General features: G+C 41.2%; 1 protein-coding gene across 1 annotated transcript; it reads right to left on the reverse strand.

Moving 5' to 3' along the window:
• Positions 1–470: 470 nt before the first annotated feature.
• On the reverse strand, positions 471–16659 carry sptlc3 (serine palmitoyltransferase, long chain base subunit 3). Its single transcript, XM_037271998.1, has 12 exons — positions 16390–16659; positions 15110–15301; positions 14340–14494; positions 13092–13240; positions 10153–10277; positions 9029–9122; positions 7433–7538; positions 6785–7004; positions 3808–3934; positions 2043–2178; positions 1392–1521; positions 471–1311 (listed from the first exon to the last, which is right to left on the reverse strand). The coding sequence occupies exons 1-12, from the start codon at positions 16489–16491 to the stop codon at positions 1249–1251; spliced, it is 1599 nt and encodes a 532-aa protein (XP_037127893.1). The 5' UTR covers positions 16492–16659; the 3' UTR covers positions 471–1248.
• Positions 16660–20402: the final 3743 nt, after the last annotated feature.

Raw genomic sequence — 20402 nt, forward strand, 5'->3', positions numbered from 1 at the left:
TTAATCAACTGATTACCCCATTGCAGGAGAATTTGGAGCTCATTGCGTTAATTGCCGGTTTAGGTTTCTGTTGGCTCAGGTGCTGCATACCCCGCGTGCTTACCTTCGCAACTGTTGTAGTTTGTGTGCGTCAAAGGGAACAAGCTGCTCTTTAAAACATCAACAATAAAGCTGTGAAAAATATGAGACATCTTCCAACAAAACAAGCCCCAACACTCTGCATCCTCCTCAGGGTTTGGAAGGATTAAAAACAATGCCAAATTATTTAATGCCAACACAGAGGCTATCATTTATCCTGAATGAAAGCTTATGTGACGTTTGTATATATTTTGGAATGTCATATTGATGTGAGCTATGTAGGCACGTCATATAAAAGATCATTTTCATACCTGTATAATCTTATCTTTGTAGTTTGTACACGATCGTGATTACACATGTCAAAAAATAAATCAAAAACTCAACGACACTTCTTTAGAAGGAAAATGTGTTTTAATACAAAAGAGAATAACATTTTCAAATCCATATCTTGATCGAGAATATAAAAAAGACCTTTAAATTCGAGCTGACACGTTTTACGCAGATTGGCTGATATTAAAAGTTGTGGCAGGAGAGGCTTTACAAACCTTCACTTGTTACAAAGAACAAAAAAAACCAAAACATTTTACACTTAGAAAATAAAGCAGCTTGCCAATATTTGGCTGTCTTGCAGCTGAACGTGGGTGGTACCCTCCAAGTCTGGACCCTTTTTCACGTCTCACGCAACACATACTCGTATTAAGTCTACACAGCTGTCTGCACTCCTTGCATGTTAGCCATGTCCCAAGTGAGGTACCTCAATATGATGAATTTTTACGTCTTGTAGTCGCATTGATTCTGATGGCCAAATACCTTTGCCAATGTACATAACTTATCTCTGGCTCGTATTTTCACTTTCCGTTACAGGATAAGAGACCATATTAGACAAGTCAGCATTTAATACATTTGTGACAGTGTCATCAATCTATACTAAATGTCATAAAATTACGCAGGCGTATGTATGGCCTTATTCATCAATGCATTTCCAAATTTCTGTGTACACAATCACCTTTTGTTGATCAAATGATACTCAGTGTGCTGACTTAACTTCTGTGGTCTAAACTTCTTCTGTGTGAATTTGTGAGGTTTTGACACAGTGAAGTGAAGAGGTCAAGAGTCCCTTTAGCCATCCGGCTCAAAGTCATCTTCAATTAGGAGGTCAGAACAGGAGGATTATTTCCGTCGTGACAACTTCAAACCCAGAGCGTCTCCCAACTCGTCCATGTGGTGTAGCACCTGAGGACAAAGCAAAGGCTTCATAGCTGTGTGTGTGTGCGCGCATTTGTGATTAAACAAGACTGTTTGGACGTACGTACCTCATCCAGCATGTCTCTGGTGTGGGCTGCAGACATACAGAAGCGAGCGCGGGCTTCGGTTAGTGGCGTAGCGGGGAAGCCGACCACGACTACAGCAATTTTCCTCGCAAGCATTTCTCGAGCAAAAGCTCTGGTGATAGAGAAATAAAAAGATCAATTGATCACGTGCCAATAAAAGAAAATTCACACTTTTGACTTGGTTGCGAATCGGCTGCGTGCTATCAAGTGCCTTCCGAGTTACATTTTAATTTGGGTCTTGGTCTCTCAAAAGAAACCCGTCCTGTCTTGTGACAACGCAGGAACTCCATCTCAGGGATTGTAATGTTCACGCATGTCAACGTGCACTGGAAGACACATTATATACCTGAGTGGGCTCTGCATAATAGCTACCTGATGTTTTCTCTTCAGTACTCACAGATACGAGTCAACTCAAACAGTCCACTCGAGTGATTCATGGAAACTTTTAAATGTGGGCCGTGGCAGCCGTTCAAATCGTTTCAACATGAAACGCGCTGATGTGGCTGAAAATTACTTGTGACAACAAACAACACTGCGTTTAATGCTTCAAAATGGGACTGCGCACAGTTCATCTGACAAGAAGCGTAGCGCAGCCAGACCAGAGGCCTGCGTATACAACTGGAGCATCCTTACACCACTTTGCCTGGCATGTAGAGCAGGACGGGGACCACAGGGGAGTCATCGTTGCCGTAGATGATGAAGCCCAATTTCTTCACCTTGTCTCGGAAGTATCTGGTGTTCCGAGCCAATTGCCGGATGCGTCTGATACCTGCGTATGGACCATGGAAGAATCAGCTCACCGTACTTAGAACGTGCATTACAGAAAATGAGTGTATGGAAGGAGTCTGATGGACGTTTAGGATTATTCAGCCTTGGCGAAGGTCTGAACTTTGGTTATTTCAGTGTGAATACGTGTTCCTCATGCCTTCCACTTGCAGGGAAACAGTCATCTGTCAGTCGTAACTAATGAGTTCTTATCTGACGATGTGAGGCCTGCACCTCCATCTGGGCCCGTGCAGCCTCCTCCTATGAAGTTGCTGATTACAACTCAGCTGCAGCAGCAGATGGTTCAGTTTTGGCCACAGACAGGCATGCTGTGCCTGCACGCACGTTGCCAGATTGAGTCCTTGCAGATTGCGACGCATTTTATACAAAATGCACACGTTTGATGCCAAAGTGTAGTTCAGGTATCGCGAGCAAATCAAACATGCCCGGGGTGCCGCTCCCTCCCTTCCACCACCCGTGTTCCGTAACAAGCTAGCTTGCGACGTGGCTGGCCCAGCTGTGTCTTTGAGCATGGTTTTGTTTACCTCCGTTTACCTGGGAGCGATTGGAAGGGATGGAAGAAAGCATTTGGAACTTTCCTTATCTTAAATGGGGGAAAACACAAAACATGCAGGCATCAGCCCAGAAGCACATAGATTGTTCCTCTTTTGCGCAAGGGAGAAAGAAGGGTGGAAAATGGAGGGCAAGGGGGTCAAAAACCCGATGCCAGACACAGCTATTGTAAGGAGCGGGGGTCAGACTGCGTGGAGGTTCTCTTTGTCTGAGTTTCTCCGTGTTTCTGAGCTCTTGCGACCAGTTTACTTTCAAGTGTGAAATTCTACGTTCAAGAGAAAAAAGGAGGACGGCAGCGGGAGAGAGAAAAAGAACGATGAAGCTAATCTGGTGTACGTGCAAAGACGAATGAAGACTTTATTCGTGGCGTCATTGTTTGTGAACGAGTGTTTGCTTGAAGACAAGTCTCTGCGATTATTTCTTTTGGCTACATTAGATACAAGGCCTGTTTGGTTGACAGCCAGACACTCCAACATGATTGCATATTCCAGAGTCCAGTCCATCATTTTGATTAAAGCACTGCAGAACTTTAGATACACTTTCAATGACCTGAAGGATACTGGTGACCTTTTCACTTGGCGTTGATATTCAGGGGTGCAAATTGGACTGTGCTAGGATAGTTCTTCTACTGGTCTTGACAACACAGTGTGATAGGGGCTCTGGTTCTTTGGTGGTACTGCAACTAATGACTACTTCCCTGCCCTCTTGTCTGATGCCATTAAAGCAGAAACTATTCAGAGGTCTACGGTTCCTTAAAACACACATGAAAATGATTTCCTCTATGTGAGGGTCACGTGTGCTGGGGTACTGCACGCCCTCCACCCTTCCCTCCTTTCTACCACTGCAGACCCCTGTAATTGCTCCCATATTTTCAGATCGAGCAGCTGTTTGTCTTCCCCTGCGGGTCTGGACTTACTCCTAATGCTAACATTGGTACAATCCTCCGGATTTAGATTGCTTTTGTTTCCATAAAAATTATGCGCAGGTGTAAAGATTTACATAGAGATGAGCGGATAGTATTTGTCAAATCCAAGCCATCGAGTAGTGGGTCAGTACTTACCCTCTGTGCTGCCATCTTGTCCGGTGATGCACTTTATGGTTCTTATGACCTGCTCAGCGATAGGAGGAGACATGCCTGAGGTGTACATGGCACTGTGGGACCGGCTACGAAGGTAGTCAACCAGCTCCTGAAATGAAAGTCCGGCAACATGTCCATCACTGAAAAAAATAATGTGCACTCTAGTGTCTGAAACAGATAGTAAAATTCTACAAATAATTAACTCCCATCTAAAAACTATAGGTGCCTCAACTTGGCTGCAAAGCACTACTTTAGTCTAAAAGAAATTCCTAAACTCACTTTAACAAGTTCCTTGTCAGCAGTTATAATCCACCTATAAAAGGTTTATTATAGGTGCCACAAGATGGAGACAAAACACTTTTGTCTAATGGAAGCTACTCAACTCACTTTTAAGTTCCTTGGTACCAAGATGCCCCAAAATTGCCTAAAATTTAAATTTAAATTTGTTCAAGTTCATGATGGTGGCAAAGCACTACTTTTGTCAAAATTAATCTCATCATCTCATTTCAGCTCCTTGCCACAAGACGTGTGCCACAAGATGCCACAACAAGATCATCACAAAAACAACTTGGTAAGTTACTGACTAACAACGAATATTAGACTATATGGGGTTCACTATATTTAAAATATGCACTTTACCCTAAATTCGTCTGGCTAAGATCATGGAAGAAATGCACTTCTGAGCAAAATCCACTAGAGGAAGCCCAAGTTCACTCTACACCTGAAAATCAATCTGCAGAACGGCTCTGTCACCGTAATGACCTACATCAGTGAGCTTTGGAACACCTTCCACTCTGTACTCTCCGAGAGCCAGAGCGGAACACCGAAATGGAATGGGCCCCATCACACTCATTATTCTCACATGTCAGCGGGAAATGACTTGTGCCGCTGGTTTCAAAGATGTGAGAAGCAGGATTGCTGCAAATCTATCTGATGGTGTGTCCTCAGAGAGTGGAAAGCGCTCCCAGGTTGGAGCAGAGTAAAAGCTATTGTGGAATGTGCGGCGGCCAACGGGTGCCGGGTGATGACACATTTCTGGTGATGATGCCTGGCCACCGCTTCTACTCTCGCCATCTGTCCTCGCTGGGCGGCGGCTGCGGCTTCCTTGCGCACATGTGAGGGGAAGGGATTTGAGGGGAAATGCTCAAACGCAGGATACAAATCCCCGACCGACGTTACATCTGTTTTTGTTTTAAGACTGGGATTTTTACCACAGGATTTTGGTGTGACCAAGATCACCAATAAGGCCAACATGTCAGAGAGAGAACATCCATCCTACGTCTGGGGTGTGGAGTGACAGCTTAAGAGAGTCTCCTTCAGCCGCAGACACAAACACAATTACTAATGTTGCAGTGTGCATCCACAAGAGGAGGAGCGGTGCAAAAACAAAATAACTTAAAAGCAGCCTAACCATTGGCATTTCCACATTTTCTACCCTCATCAAATACGCCTCTTTCCCGGAAGCCATATGATGTTTTTTTTGGTCAACCCAGAAACTCACCAACAAACAAATACCTACATATCGAGAAGTTCTATCTAGCTCGATTCATCCTGGACTTTATTGCAGCCAGCTGCCAAGCACAGTGTTGGTACTTCAAACATGATCATGCCTGTTAAAAGTACGTTGTTAAATCTGGAGCACGGTTCCGAGGCTGCCACAAGAAGGGGCTGGCCATCTGCCAGCTGTACCTTCTTATTATGGCTGAGCCAACATAAGGAAAGGACAGGAAGGGTTCCGTTCCCAATGCCTAATTCAAACAACATGTTGACTTCCTCTCCGGCATTCTAATCAAGTGCCACAAAACCTGTGTGGTTATGTACTAAAGTGTACTTCTTAATGGAGTAAATCGAAATGACAAAAACCTGAGCAACATTTGTTGAACGTATGTGAGCCTTGAGTGAGTAGTGCCGAGGTATGTATAGTTAATCAAAAACAGATTGTCAAAAGAACTCAACATTTAGAAATCACGAACTCAATAATACAATTTGTGGATGTCAATATAGAAAGGGAATTTCTACAAAGATCAAACTTTTATTTTGTAGTCTGCTGATTTGTTCCTATTGTCATTTCCTTCCTGTTTTGGGCCCATCAGCTTCTTCCTTGAACTCACCTGTATCTCATTCAGTCATTTTTTGTCCGTGTGCTTTCACTTCCCCTGTGTCTGTTTGAGTACTCGCCAGTTTTCAGATTTTTAATTTAATCACCTTCTCAGGGCTCTCATTATGGTTGTTAGATTTTCTTTTAGTTTGGCCTCTAGTGCAAAATAATACGGCCCAACCTTGGCTATATTCTACAGCCACCATTCCCATTTCCACACCTCCATGATGATAGATTCAAGGTAGGTCTCATGGTAAATTTAAAGTTTTCTACTAGTATGATGGTTGTTGTGTCATAAAGCTATCCATCGTCATTGTAATAATATATTATTTCCCACGTTTTATTAGAAATATTATCACCCTTGTTTCTTTTCCAAATTGATTACATGAATTATAAACCTCTGGGGGAAATTAATATTACACTCGTGTATATTTTGGTTGTACAGCTGAGTCACAGTTTCTTGCTTGAAAGTAGTCAGGAAGCAGACAACTAGTTTCAATTAATTTTTGTCCACAAGTCAAACCGTTACTTTGAATACCATTCAATAAGAAATGTGTTCCTTAAGTGGGGCTTGTAAGACTTGTATAATGTTACAGTATGTAACGAACAATCTCAAGAAAAAGTGAGTCACGGCCACCCTGAAGACTTACCTAACGTTCAAGCTGCTTATAGCCAATGTCATTTCTTTTCAACAACTGCCAAAAACATGACTATTCAAAAGGATGTTGAAAACTAAAAAGCTATGTATGTATTGCAGCCTATTTTTTGATATTGTTAATACTGAACGTGTCTTGTGTTTTCTTCCTGCAACTTGCAAAAGAAGCACAAACGTGAATGAATGTGCAGAAAATGTACACTCACCTTTTTTCCTGCAATATAGCCTCCAGCAGCCCCAAAGCTCTTGGTGAAGGTGCCCATCATCACATCCACATCTGCTGGGTTCACCCCAAACAGCTCTGTCACGCCCCTCCCTCCTGGCCCCACTGCACCGATGCTGTGAGCTTCATCCAGGTACAGACATGCCTTATATTTCTTCTTCAGTGCAATCAGTTCGGGCAGTCGTACCACTGAGCCCTCCATGCTGATGGGGGATAATGAAAAAAAAGAAGTTTGATGCAATCATAGTTTATACATACTTTTGTCACATCCAATGCTGCAACATCAAGTGAACATGCACGAAACCGACTCCTGAATAAATTACAAAACCTGTTTATGTGCGTGCAGTAAGTATTACAATTCAAAGGCAGCTCATGCAAAAGGCAAAGGAAAAAAGAGCCATGAATCAAAGGAGCTCCGAGTTTGGCCTAATCAACCTTTGCAGCTCTATTTAGCCTTGATTTGGAGCTAATGAGCAGATGGAGTGCCTGAGACACACTGTTCTTTTCAACTCGCTACTGAAATTGACACACAGTTAAGACCACCTGGAAGCCTTTACTTAGTAAGCTATACCAACTGCTGTCTGAGAGACAATTGTACAGTGTGAGTCTGCGTGGCGTAATCGGAACTGACCTATAGATGCCTTCCACCATAATCAGGATTTTCCTCCAGGGCCTGTGGGTTCGAGGTTGCCCTGAGCAGATTGAGTCTCTTAACTGCTTCTCTAAATGGACCATGTCTTCCACATAAAACGCACAGAACAGATTTTACAATACAGAAAGTTAACTGGTTCTTGACCAACATTGTTCATACCCTCATCAAATTGTGCATGACTAATAAATGTTTAGAACTTGACCATTATATGAATTGAATAACATATTTCATAAGGAAATATCTATATGGGTTTGATATTGTAAAAATCACACAACCCATTTTAAGCAACCAGCAGATGGCAGTATTCAACAACTGTATTTACTTTAATGCCAGCTCATCACACCTAATAATCCATCACAGACCATTAGCAGCATTACTTTCGAGGAAATGGATGCTTTTCAGATATTTTTGCTTCCTGGAAGAGAAGATTACTACCATTAATTTTACCAATGTCACCACACTTCGGGATCAGTTTAACTTGTCATGGAAAAGAAAAGACAGTAAATTAGTATTGATTTGAGATAAACCACAGCCTCATGTGTCACACTGAACAGGCATTCTTCCAGACATGTGCATCAATTGTCCCATCGTTTCTCTTGGACTGCTGAAATGCTACTGAGCTTTAGACATTAGCCGAGCGACAATGTCAACATATACAGTATACTTCCATGATGACGCTGCACAGACTAGTTTGTCAACTTTTCGTATAGGGCGCTTGTGCTTACAATACAACCCAAGTAGTATTGTTGAATGTTAATTATTAATCTCGGGTGTGGCACAGTGGGCCCTCTTTGTAAATATAGGCCTGGCTTTAATAAAGAGTTCTCGAGCAGTTGAGTGCAGGAGGCAGTGAGAGGTCATTTGTTCAGGTGCCTCCGGGCTCTTTGCCTTGTGAGAGCTGCTTGGAAATACCTATAACTGACTTGCCTTGTACCTGTCAGTACCCATTTAATACTAGTGGATCGTCTCGTTTGTCCTGCCGACTGAAAGCGCGGCCGGTGTTCCCTATCCGAGTATGGCGACTGATGTATCTTTCATGTTTAATACATCTTTATGGCCTTTATTGAAAAAAGAAAAAGAAAAACGACACGGGCTTTGACAATCTAATAGCAGGGTGAATTGCAGCAAGATTGACGTTTTCATTTAAATAGGTATTCAGCTTTTCCGCTGATGGGTAAACACGGTCGTGGTTGTAAAGTGAAGCCTTTCGTAAAAGCCTTCGCAATTGCTGGTCCAAACATTGAATGTTAAGTAGGTCTTTCCTGAGGCAAATCCATATAGTTTGGAATTAATCGATGTTAATGAATAGAGTAGATATTGTGTCTACTGTATACAGGGCTCGGACACCTTTCTTGGATCAAGGAAATGCATCTTTTAAGCACTTTTTATTTTTACGCCCGATTTTTAAGTCTTCCCTGCACTGATAAATTACATGCTTTTATAACCCTCAAAAGGAATTTAGTTACAAAAGGATTTGTTGCACGTGATGCTTCAAAATGGAATCCAGTCAAACTATGTTCATGGCAGTCATTCACACGTGCATCTTGTCAAACAGCCATTCCAGCTGTTACTCACCATTGTGTTTGAACACCTTGATGGTTGCTCCTGACAATCGAGCCCCTAAGATGAGAGAAGTGTGGTTGAGCTCATCACTCAGGATCAAACAGCCCTTGGAAAAAAGAACAGTTTGAAACCCAATTATTTCTGACGAAGAAGAGTAAATCACAAAATCCAAATTGCTGCAGAGGCGCAGTCAGCTTTTTCTATGAACTCAGTGGTTATCTATTTTATTTTTTTCCAAATCACACTGAATTATTGTACATTTGGCACCCCGTTGATGAAATCGGTTCTGTTAAATGAACCGTAGAAAATGGCTACTTGAGAAAAGGCATGTTTATCATTTAGTAAAGACACTTTATGGACAACCTGTGTTAGTGTGCAAATTGACAGAATATACCGCGAAGCCTTCTCTGCCTATTTATCATACACAACACTGACACACTAATAAGCATTTGACATCATACTGTATATTGAAATTCATTCCTTATTGAGGGTATGCTGACACCATCTCACTGACAGAAACCCTCCTTTGGGCTTCAGATCCAACTGGCGCAGTCCCTGGACTAACAGCTGCTGTCACTCTAACGCAAGGCCTGCCCTATCTTGGCATCGCATCGTAGGTCAGAGTTGGCAATGTGTTTGACCCTCCCTGCCCCCGCAGGGTTACAGTGGGGGTTGCAACCTCTTGAGCTGCATAAATGCTGCCAAACTTTCATCAGTTCAACAGTCCCTTTCGTCCTGTCCGGTCCAATCAGATATCCATGCCGCCCGTTGCCCCTGGTAACCCGTGACTGTCTGTGTATGAGCTTGACTGGTGCGCCGACAGGCAAGTTGCATGGTTAATAATACCCTTGAGAGGTGCTCTTAACAAAAACGTGCCCCTCCTTGTCAGTGTATCTCAAGACAACTATGTACACTCCGAGCCTCAACCTCCCGGCGACTGTTATGTTTAATCATGACTATTTTAATTAATGGGGTGAGTCGGGATTTGTTCCGAGCTGAGTAAAGTTGACTGTTATTTATTAATTTAGGCCATATGCAAGAGCGCAGCAAGAGCTTGGCTAAGTACACGAGTAGCTTTTTTTGTTGCGGTATTCAGTATCTCTGTTGGATTTTCTTTTATCGTGTGGCATTTATACCTTGCCAACAAGTGCAGGAATGTTCATAGAGTTTGTGGCAAAACCCATCCCAAACACCATGGTAGACTCCACTCCAAGGAAACGGGCCATTTGTTCTTCAAGCTCTATGTGAATATCCAAGGTACCTAAAGGACAGAAATTGTACGGATTAATCAAACATAACATCATTCTTACTGCAATCAACCCATCTTTTTATTTTCTATACTGCTCATCCTGTTCAGCCTTAGCAATTGGTAACCTGGAGAGCGATTCTGATAAGCAAGTAGGAAATGATCTCATCAGTACACTACCATGGACCTTTTGCAAACATCAATTTTATTAAAAACAAAAGATGGTTTAATTAAAGCTGAACTTTAACTGCACTTTACGAGCTTTGCAAAAACTTTTCTTCATATAAGCAATATTACAAAGTGGTGTAGCAGCACATTTTTAAAGCCAATATAAAGTATGGACCAAAAAAAAACATAACATGACAACGCAGCTGTGTCCTTACGGTGATTTTCATTACGTTCAAATCCATAGAGCATTGTGCCCAGTCACATTGATTTATGAGTTTCATCAACAGGGCTGAAAGCCCGAGTGCACCATTTTTCATCAATGCCGCACGTTGTCTTCACAATCTTGATAATGCTCTTCATAATCAAAACTGAGCCTTAATATCTCGGTAAAGGCAGAGTGGCTGAAGCCGCCGAATTAGATCTCATCAGATGTGTTTGTGTAGCAAATAGACTATTTTATGCCGTTACAACAGGTCACATTCAGAACAGTGGAGACAAATATCAGTCTTTGTTAGTTGTTTACTTCCGTCTTTCATTCAAGCATGTGAATAAAGAATAGTTAATGATTTGCGTCTAAAACCCTGACTCACAGTATGCCATAAAAGAACTGCCGTTATTATAGTAGCATGTTTGGGTCACATTGATAAAATGCGCGTTGGCTATACTGACAGACTTCTTTATAGTCAGCCTTTCATCTGAATGCATCTATCAATATCTTAGTGGTGATTGTGGGATAAGTCAAACCATGAGTTATTCATCAACTCCATAAATGTTTAACATGTTTGTCTTTTTCAAACATTAGGCTTGCTAACAGTTGCAAAATACACACTGTATATCAGAAAAGTTCCAGGACTACACTTGGGGTCCTAACTACAAAGTTATTTCCTTAGATGCAAACCCCCAACGCACTTTCCCAGCCTTCTCTGACACACCTTGGCGACAGCCAACTTGATGTTGCTCAGGTCTTCAAAATGGGTCATGTGATGACCCCTGTCACTTAGGGAAGAGAGGGCGGGGCATCACCAGGAACTAGTGTTTTGCAACGCTAGTTCTAAACCTTGTTTGTTATGTATTAATTTTTATCTTTATATGCTACCTGTTGTGTAGCTTCAAATTGAAAAGCAAATAAGGAAGTCAAAAGACAGTCGTTACTTAATAGCCAGTATTTGTCAGAAATTCCTGCAGTCTCGGGTGTTTCTAGCGGCCTCTTGGCAGCTTCCCAGACCAGTTTTCTTATCTTTTCATCAAGTTAGGAGGGACCTTGTCACTTTGGTATCACTCTATATTTTCATTACTTGATGACTGTCTTCACTGTGCTAATCATTTCCTTCCATAGTTTGATTTTGTGACACAGTACAGCACATTTTGGGACAACAATGGTCATAATTTACAACAAAAATAAGACGCAGGAACAATCGTTTGAGCCATACCTTGCCTTACCTTGTGACTATCTACCACATACTTTGAGTTATGACAACATCCCCAAAAATGTTGGTGAGATTCCGTTGAAAGATATGGCATGCCAAGAAACTGTCATCCTACTGATACACAACAGTATTTAGAAATTGATGCTTACTAAGGTCTCGTGGGAAATATTTCCTTCTTTCACTTTCAGTCTTGAGAGCATAAATAATTGAAAGTCATGGAAAACATATTTGACCATTTTAAAACAGATGAAAAAAATACATTGCATAAATCATAACCACTATGTATTTAATTCCTTGTTCTTATCGTTAGCCTAGTAGCATTTGATTTTCTCAACCTTTAATTGAGCCTAGGCATATTTCACACGAGAAAAAAAAAATCCTGGCAAAATGGGAACAATGTAAGTATTGTTTGCTTATGTTGTCACAGTAAGTTACAAAAGGCCAATTATACTCTTAGGCAAGTGTTTTGTTATTCATAGAGCACGCAGCGATGTCATCTCACCGTCATAAAGTAGACGGCTGACAGAAGGTGAGTGACATTGAAGTTTTCTCAAACCTTCCAGAAATGCAACCTGTTTGGCGAGTTCCATGTTTACATTTCAGCTGCAGTCTGAAATGATGGTCATGCAGGCACCGATTTCATCACAATAACACTTGAATCCAAAAAGCCTATAACCCAGAACTCAAAGCCACTGTCACGTCATCAGAAACAAGATTTTCAGAAAATCCCATGCTATTCAAAATTCATCTGAAGCCCAATATGCCTCCCTTTGATCCAACACTTCTTACATGTGCTCTTTTTGCATCCCGCCTCATGTCCATCGTGTTTCATAACATTATAAGATGTAATTTCCCCATCGCATTGGACGAACTTATAATGATCTCAGCTTGTGCCCGAGCGGTACATAATTTAACAAAGGGTGAATAATTCATACAACATTGCAGCTACTGAAAGATAATTAAACTTGCAGACAGTATAAATCACCAGAAAGATAATAAATGATGGCATATGTGATGAGGGAAATGGAGTTTCATATCTCGTTTGCGACTGGGCATATTCGTGCTCTGTCAGTGATGTAAAGCAGATGCACGCTGATGTCTTCTGAAACCGTGTGAGACACTGCCATCTGGATTAATGGCCTTGCTCAAACTAGTTTAAGAAGACAAGAGGTGTGCTCACTTTCATAATTTTTCTATTCCCCACCCCCCAAAGTGACGCTGGCCACGTGCTTACCTGTTTCCTGCCGTGTGCTACAAACGCCGAGCCCGTACTGGCGTGCTTTGTCTGCCACCGTTTCAAGGTAATCGGCATTGTTCTCTGCAAAGCCGAGGTAGTTGTAGGAGCCCATGTTGATGACGTTGTATATTGTCCGGCCAGTTAATCTGCAAGCAATTAAGCATAAGCGGATCCATTAGTATTTTTGTTGTTTCCCCAACACATACAACCCTTCCATTACACTGCATTAAAAGCACATAAATGTCCTATTACAAAGAAGTTTACAATATAAACTCATTACTTCTGAGCTGATTTATTCATGAGATGCGCAATAACAAATGTTTATTAAGGGAGGAACACGAATCAAATCACTTTACAACTCAATTTAGTATTAAAACTGGAGATTGAGACTTGCTTCAAACACAAAAGTGAATAAATGTCAACCTGAGTCACGAGTTCAGGTACACAAAGTTAATTCAGGTAAAGTGTACAGTCTACCTGTGTATTCAACTTTATTTATAATCTCATAATAAAGTTTAGTCCAACTAAAATTATAATTTCTTTACATATCATATCCACGTTTTAATTAAAGATCCCTGCCCCATTTCAGAATCAGACTTTGAACTTCTCATTGAAACCTGTTAATCCACGATTACCCCAATTCTGTGACTGATAATGTCATACATATCCTCTCCTCATGCTACTGCTCATTTTAAGATTTTCTTGAGCCGTTAGAATGAACAGAACCATCTCAAGTGTGAGATACCGTATGGAGCTATTCATACAGCACGTTCACAACAAATCATATAATAACAATGCATTCAGAAATAAAAGTACAATATATGACGAAATAAACTAGTTGCGAACTGAAGCAGATAGGAACATAATTACAATGCTGTTGATCAAACTAGTGGTAAATAACTGTTTCATTCACAAAAAGTATCACCAAGTTAGTAAAATTGAGAAAGGGCATACCATTTTTGCTCTGGGAAACCTCAAGTATTGCGACAAAAACTGCAACTGCACTCACAAAAATATATGCGCTCGCTTCCCACAAAGGTGGAACCATAAATTTGTCGGAAATATCTTTCGCTTAAGATGTACATCTTTAGTGCATAGTGTAAAGTGCCTTTGTAGCTGATAAATCACATTCACTTCTTTTTTTATTGCTCTATGTCCTTGCTGAGGTCTGTGGGAAAACCTTCAAATGGCTTTTACTGAAATTCAGCCTGAAAGATTGGGCAAGTTTGTCAAAGCTGTCAGTACCGAAATGTCCAGTTGTAGTCGTCAGAAAGTCTCTCCATCAGGTCGAAGACGGGTCCTGGCAGGCTGCATAGCGGCCGGTTCCAATTGTCTCGTACTCTCATATACAGGTTTCGAGTGTAGAAGTTTTCAAAGTCTTGATAAAGTGGTACAAAATCCTGCAAGTAGAGAGCGTCATATTCATATTATATATGTTATATATTTCAGTTATTGAAAAATTGTGAGTCATACTTTGAGCTTTTGCCAACTTTTTTTTGCCAGACTGACACTGGATTTCAGTTATGTTCAAGATTTTGTCCTCAGACTATTTTCACTTCTCTGTCTTGCCAAAGTTCCTGATTTTGTATATATTTCCCTTTCGTACATCAATCGATGTATGTTCACAATAACTTGTATGGAATTTTAAGCTTCAATTCTCATGTCAAGTCTCTGGCAGTACAGTAGCAGTGTGGACGGCAGTTTCATGTCTTCTCTAACATGTTAAGCACAGAAGCAATGATATCTAGGCTCCTCTGAGATTTAATTAGGTCTCCCAACAGATTCTTCCAGTGGTGTGCTGTACATCTCACCCTTAGCAACATTCGTGTCATGATGTACTGTCCATACACGAAGGAGAAAGCGTTAAAGAGTAAACATTTAACCTAACTGGGGCAACACACAATGTGTTGAGACTCAAGGCACGCACAAGCTGTAGCACCAACTGTGCATCGTTGTGGTCCACACGATGTGTGGATGCAGGCAATATGCTGATAAGTGAAATGACGGCAAGGTACCTTCTGTTCCACTCGTTCCTGTGCAAGATTGCGCTTCTCTAAGCCCACAGCTCTGAGGAAGTCTCTGAAGTAGCCAAAGAGGGTGACGATGCCAAAGCCCAGGTACGTCATGACAGCCACGTGCATAGGCGCCTTTTCATAGACTTCCTGTCTGTGTTGGCCATAGGTGACTTCAGGATCCCAAGCATGTTTCTATACAAGACACCACAGATGAGCACTTGCATATTATGATCTAGAAACGAGAGGCCAATACCATAGGAAACTGTTGTTTTTTTTCGCCGGATGAGCGCAGGTATAACGGGATTACCATGAGCATGGGCACATTTTCAGAGGACTCTATTTGTGGTGCCGGGTGGAAGCAATCAGCTGCGAGCCTTTTTATACAACAAGAAGCCCACATAAGTTAAACAAGGGGCATTAATGGAATTTGTGAAACGTGATTGTGAGCACAGACTAAGCAGTGCTAAATGCAATGACAAGAAAACATCAATACCATTATCATAAGCCATTATGTGAATGTACATTTTATACACCCTGCAAAAATGACAATATGTAAATCTAGACATCTTTCAAGGGGAATTTGTTTGGGGAGAATTGGGATGAAAATTCTTAGGGCCCACGACTGGCATGATCTCTGCATTAGATAATGACACTCACGTGACACCTTTAAACTGACCCACTTTGGTTGCTGTGACATTTAGCAATTATTCTAAGCATAATCAAAAAATGTTCGTGCAATAAAAATATAGATTTTGTTAGATGACAAGTGAATATGGAAGATCAACATTCATGAAGTGCTGATTAATTGATGCATTCAGAATCATAATTGTAACTGTACATGACATCACGCATTTTTGGGGGAGGTTCATAATGAAAAAAACAAAAACGGATTTGATCACTGCTTTTCTAGCTACCCAACTTGCAAAAAAATAAAACGTGAAATGACAGAAACCCCCCCCCCAAAAAAGCCGGCCAATAGGTGGACCAAAATCGGTGCAACCTTGTTGCAAAAGCGCTTCCTCATTTCCACAGCTCAGTTGTAAAGAAAACATGCTTTGGTTTGCAGGCAAAGTAACAAGGGCGGGGTCTTTTACTTCACTTTAGGACAATCTAATTTACTTGAGAGCAAATACCTAACCCGATCGCGCAAGTTTTTTTTTTTTTTTTTTTAGAAGTTGCTTGTAGGTTGAAACGAATCGCTTGAAAATGAACCGTGCGCTTCTTTAACGTATAAACTTTTAACTGAGATTATAAAATAGATTTACGTGCGGAGGTCATACCTGTGTCGTGTGTGAAACCTCTTTGCGTTTCAGTCCGTTTTGATCCGAATGGGTCAACGTCTCCATGAGGGGCCGGTCGCACCATACTCCCCCCTGCACCATCGCGCTCGAGTGTGCCGGCTGTCAACTTTGTGCAGGTATCAAGGTGACTTGACTTCCTCTTTGTGCCGCGTCACGGTCAGCCTCCCATTAGTTTGTTATTGCTGTCAGGGGGAAAAGCATGCGGTTGTTACGATTTGCAGTGTTGTTACGCAGGGACTGCGTGGTGCTTTTTCTATGCAACCAAATTGTTTTGTCTTGCTGAATCAAGTCTGCACATGCACAGTCCATTCACAAAAAGCAATGAGTGAGCATTGGAAGCAACCATGATAGCCTTTACTTTTTCTGACTATTAATAATCATTTTTATGATTTCCAGGCAATTGCTCCTGTTTGCCTGATATAGTGACTTTGCGAGCCAGAATACTTGCTGTCAACTAAAATTGACATTCCAGTGTCCACGGTTCAGCTCGCCAACGTCACCAAAAAACAAGTGAGCGGTGTGGTTTGCAAGCTAAGCCCATGAGTATCAATTTCAGTCAATTCAGAGCAACAGGGATAAATGGCAGCTCCCCTGAGATGGATCAAAACGGGTGGATCTTTCTGTCTAATTCATACTCCACAAATGCATTATTACTCAAAATACCCTTTTTAGACTTGTGGCACCGTCTAGAACAGGGGTGTCAAACTTATTTTTTTCGCAGGCCGCATTGTAGTCATAGTTTCTTTCGGAGGGCCATTATGACTGTCAACCCAAATAAATGTATGAGCACCTCATATCATATACGGTAAAAGCTACAAAACAAACTGACAACTCGTTTTCAAATCAGACGAGTAAAAACTGGTTCAAATATTTAAAAAAAAAAGATATTAAAAGTGAAGACAATTTGCAATTCTAGTAATGACACAAATTTGATGTCTTCGCGGGCCACATAAATTGATGTGGCGGGCCGTATCTGGCCCCCGGGCCTTGAGTTGGACACCTGTGGCATAGAACATATGAGTTTAAAGTTTCACCGTGGTTCGTTCATTCAGCCCTGGTGACATTGATTTGTCAGGCACATAAACAGTAATCTAGTAATTTGTAGTCAATGGCACAACTCATTTGTTAATGAATTAGCAAATGACACCAATGCATGCACAGATACACACAATTCACACGCACTTTTTTGCTGTCAGGTCAAAATAAAAGTTGGCTCTTTACCTTGTTTCCAGGGCTGGACTGCCAACCTGGCTTTTGGGGCAGGTGCTTATTTCAAATTGTCCATTTGGAGGCATACAAAAAGTGATTGTGAGGAACAAGTCTGTGCTTTAGTCGTGTGTGATAAGCACAGTCTATTATAATTGAATTCTTTACTTCATGACATATTTTTATGTATATGTACAGAACGTCCGGCTTGGTTAATAGAACTCAGAGATGTTTGGAGAAAGTAAGTGCTCTTAAACATAAGAGCTATAATGTCGTGTATGATCATTTTCTTTGTACTATGCACACTTGACTACATTAAGCTACAACTTTCAGCAAGGGAAATTTTGCTGTCTAATACATTTGACATGGGGATTGTTTATTATTGGGGCTACAAGACTATCTTTCACAAATCAACATTTGCCACATTCTGTGTCTCCTTGGAAATTGTTTTCTTCATTCCAATCAAACTGCTTCTGAGACTGCGCTGGGCGATGTTAGGGATGCTCTGTGGCATGACGCATAAAATCTGCTGTCATTCCGATCAGGGCACTAGCTCCCTTGTTAGGGAGGGAGCTCGTGGGAGGTGGGGCGCAGCTTGACACATGAATGAAGACTGTATAGGACCGCTGGTAGTTCAGGGGAATTTGCGATTAAAGAGAAAAAACAGAATAAGAAGATACAGTGCTGTGAAACGTTTCTGCTGGATGGATTCCAGCTGTTAGAGAGAGAATAAATGAAATGAGAAGAGGCCACCGCAGTCTTGGCACACTGCATTTAAGGGATCTAATGCTTCCCATTCTCCTACCTTCACTTGCTGTCTTAAATGTAGACGTTTTGCTTGTTCTTCTACCGGATTGCAAGAAATGTATTCTTTATTTCTCTGCCACTTGCGCCGAAGCCGTGTGAAGCAGTGGCACCGACTTTGTTATCCAGATAGTAAAAGAATGGATAGGATCTTGACAACTATAAAGAGGTGAAGTCATGTATTTCTTTATGAACAAAATGGAATCATAAAGTGTCACAGGCACAACAAGAAATCACCTTTCATCCCCCCCCCACCCCACCCCACCCCACTCCACCTTCAATTCATACTTTGTATCACATGGTAGTAATACTATGTAATGTATCTTTGCACCAATGTAAAAACACACCACAAAAGAAAGCATAAATACAATATATCTTTGACAGAGTCAGTGAAAACAGAAAGGAAAAGTATTCAGCCTATAGTCAAGACTTTTAACGGACCAAAAATACTGAAATGAAGTCTTATTGTTGGAAACCTGCCAGTTCTCTTCCTGAACATTGCCGAGGTTTCCTCGAGCAAGGCACAGAACCACAAAGATTGCTCAGGGACAGTTCCCTCGTCTGATTTTTTTTTCTTTCTAACCCTAACTTTGATTCCCCCCCCCCCCCCCCCCCCCTATTCTGTGCACCCATTTCTGTTTGGTGCGTTACATTTATATATTTAAAAAGACAAATGGAATTTGATCAAATAAAATGCATTTGATAAAATAAAATGAATATGTTTATACCATAAGAAGTTTCTAGTAAGTTAGTTACTGTGTTGTGCTCAACCCCCTAACCACAAGTCAGACTGTCTGTAAAGTAATGTCTTTCAAGAAAAGAAAAAAAAAAAGCGCATCCCCAGCATGGAAAGTACCATTTAAAAAACATCTCACTTGATTTTCTCAGTGCAATAGAAGATTGGACTTAATTTCCCTGCATGAAATCTATCCTGGTTGTTATTGATTGATGTTTTAATTTCCACACAGGATTGATTGTTTCATTTACCAAAGACCCAGTTTGCCTGCCTCCTGTAGTTACCATAAGACTAGTAAATGCACATGCCCTTTTTTAAGATGAGATGGGGAAATTAATTAAAAGTCACCACGAAAGAGATTACCCTGAATACAAATGAATGGTGAAGTCCACACAGTGCTCAGTGGGGCGTCACAGTCAAATACCACTTTAATGTTAATGTCATGTAAAATTGGCTGCTGGCTAATTTCTTTTTTAATATTATTGTAACCATTAGTAGTAATACCCGTTCCAGATAAATAATGCAGTATATTATATATTTCATCACCTTTTTTAAGTATTAGTGTGCCGTATGGGGAATTTGGCCACCCAGCGGCAGTATCTGGAACAGCATCCCTCCCTCTTGGCAAATTTTCCATGCATTTGACTAAGCCTTTGCGTGCACAAGCTGAATCTTGCGGTATTTGCACACAGTATTCACAGCCTGACTTATGCTGGATTTTTATAGGTGTCAAGCTGTGCTGTTGGAGACCAGTCGTAATGCAGAGCTATATTTAAACTTCCCCCGGGGTGCCATTAAATCATGTAATTTCTTCGTCAGGCCCGGCTGACCTCATTTTAATACTCTCATCATACAGCATTAAGGGAAATAACATCAAAAGAAGATTCAATTTTTGTATTTGTGCACATCTCACGTTTACATGAAATCCTCTTTGCAGACATGCTGATCGCATAATCCTAAACACACCGACAAGGCAAGTAAGACAAGGCTGCTTTTATTTGGACGGTAAAGTGGCAGCAATGGGATTTCATTTGTTGTGCTTTGCTGCTTCTGTTGTAAGCTGCAAGGAGGGACACCTTAAAATGATTTTGGCGTAATGCAAAGTCTGTTAAGACCACCCTGAGAATTGATGAAATGAGAAAACGTTGAAGCCTTGACAGCCTCTTTTTTGGTCACAGAACTTTTTACTTGGCTAAACGGGATGTAAACATCTTATTGTGTTTGTGTGTATTCAGTGAGAAGGAAC

The sequence above is a fragment of the Syngnathus acus genome, chromosome 15, assembly GCF_901709675.1.
Source record: "Syngnathus acus chromosome 15, fSynAcu1.2, whole genome shotgun sequence".
Classification (NCBI taxonomy): Eukaryota; Metazoa; Chordata; class Actinopteri; order Syngnathiformes; family Syngnathidae; genus Syngnathus; species Syngnathus acus.

Coding starts and splice junctions, on each gene's coding strand:
- sptlc3 (XM_037271998.1), bottom strand. CDS start 16,491: ATGGTGCAGGGGGGAGTATGGTGCGACCGGCCCCTCATGGAGACGTTG. Junction 15,302..16,389: donor AGGTTTCACACACGACACAG/GTATGACCTCCG, acceptor TGTCTTGTATAG/AAACATGCTTGGGATCCTGA. Junction 1,522..2,042: donor TACATGCCAGGCAAAGTGGT/GTAAGGATGCTC, acceptor CTCTATCACCAG/AGCTTTTGCTCGAGAAATGC.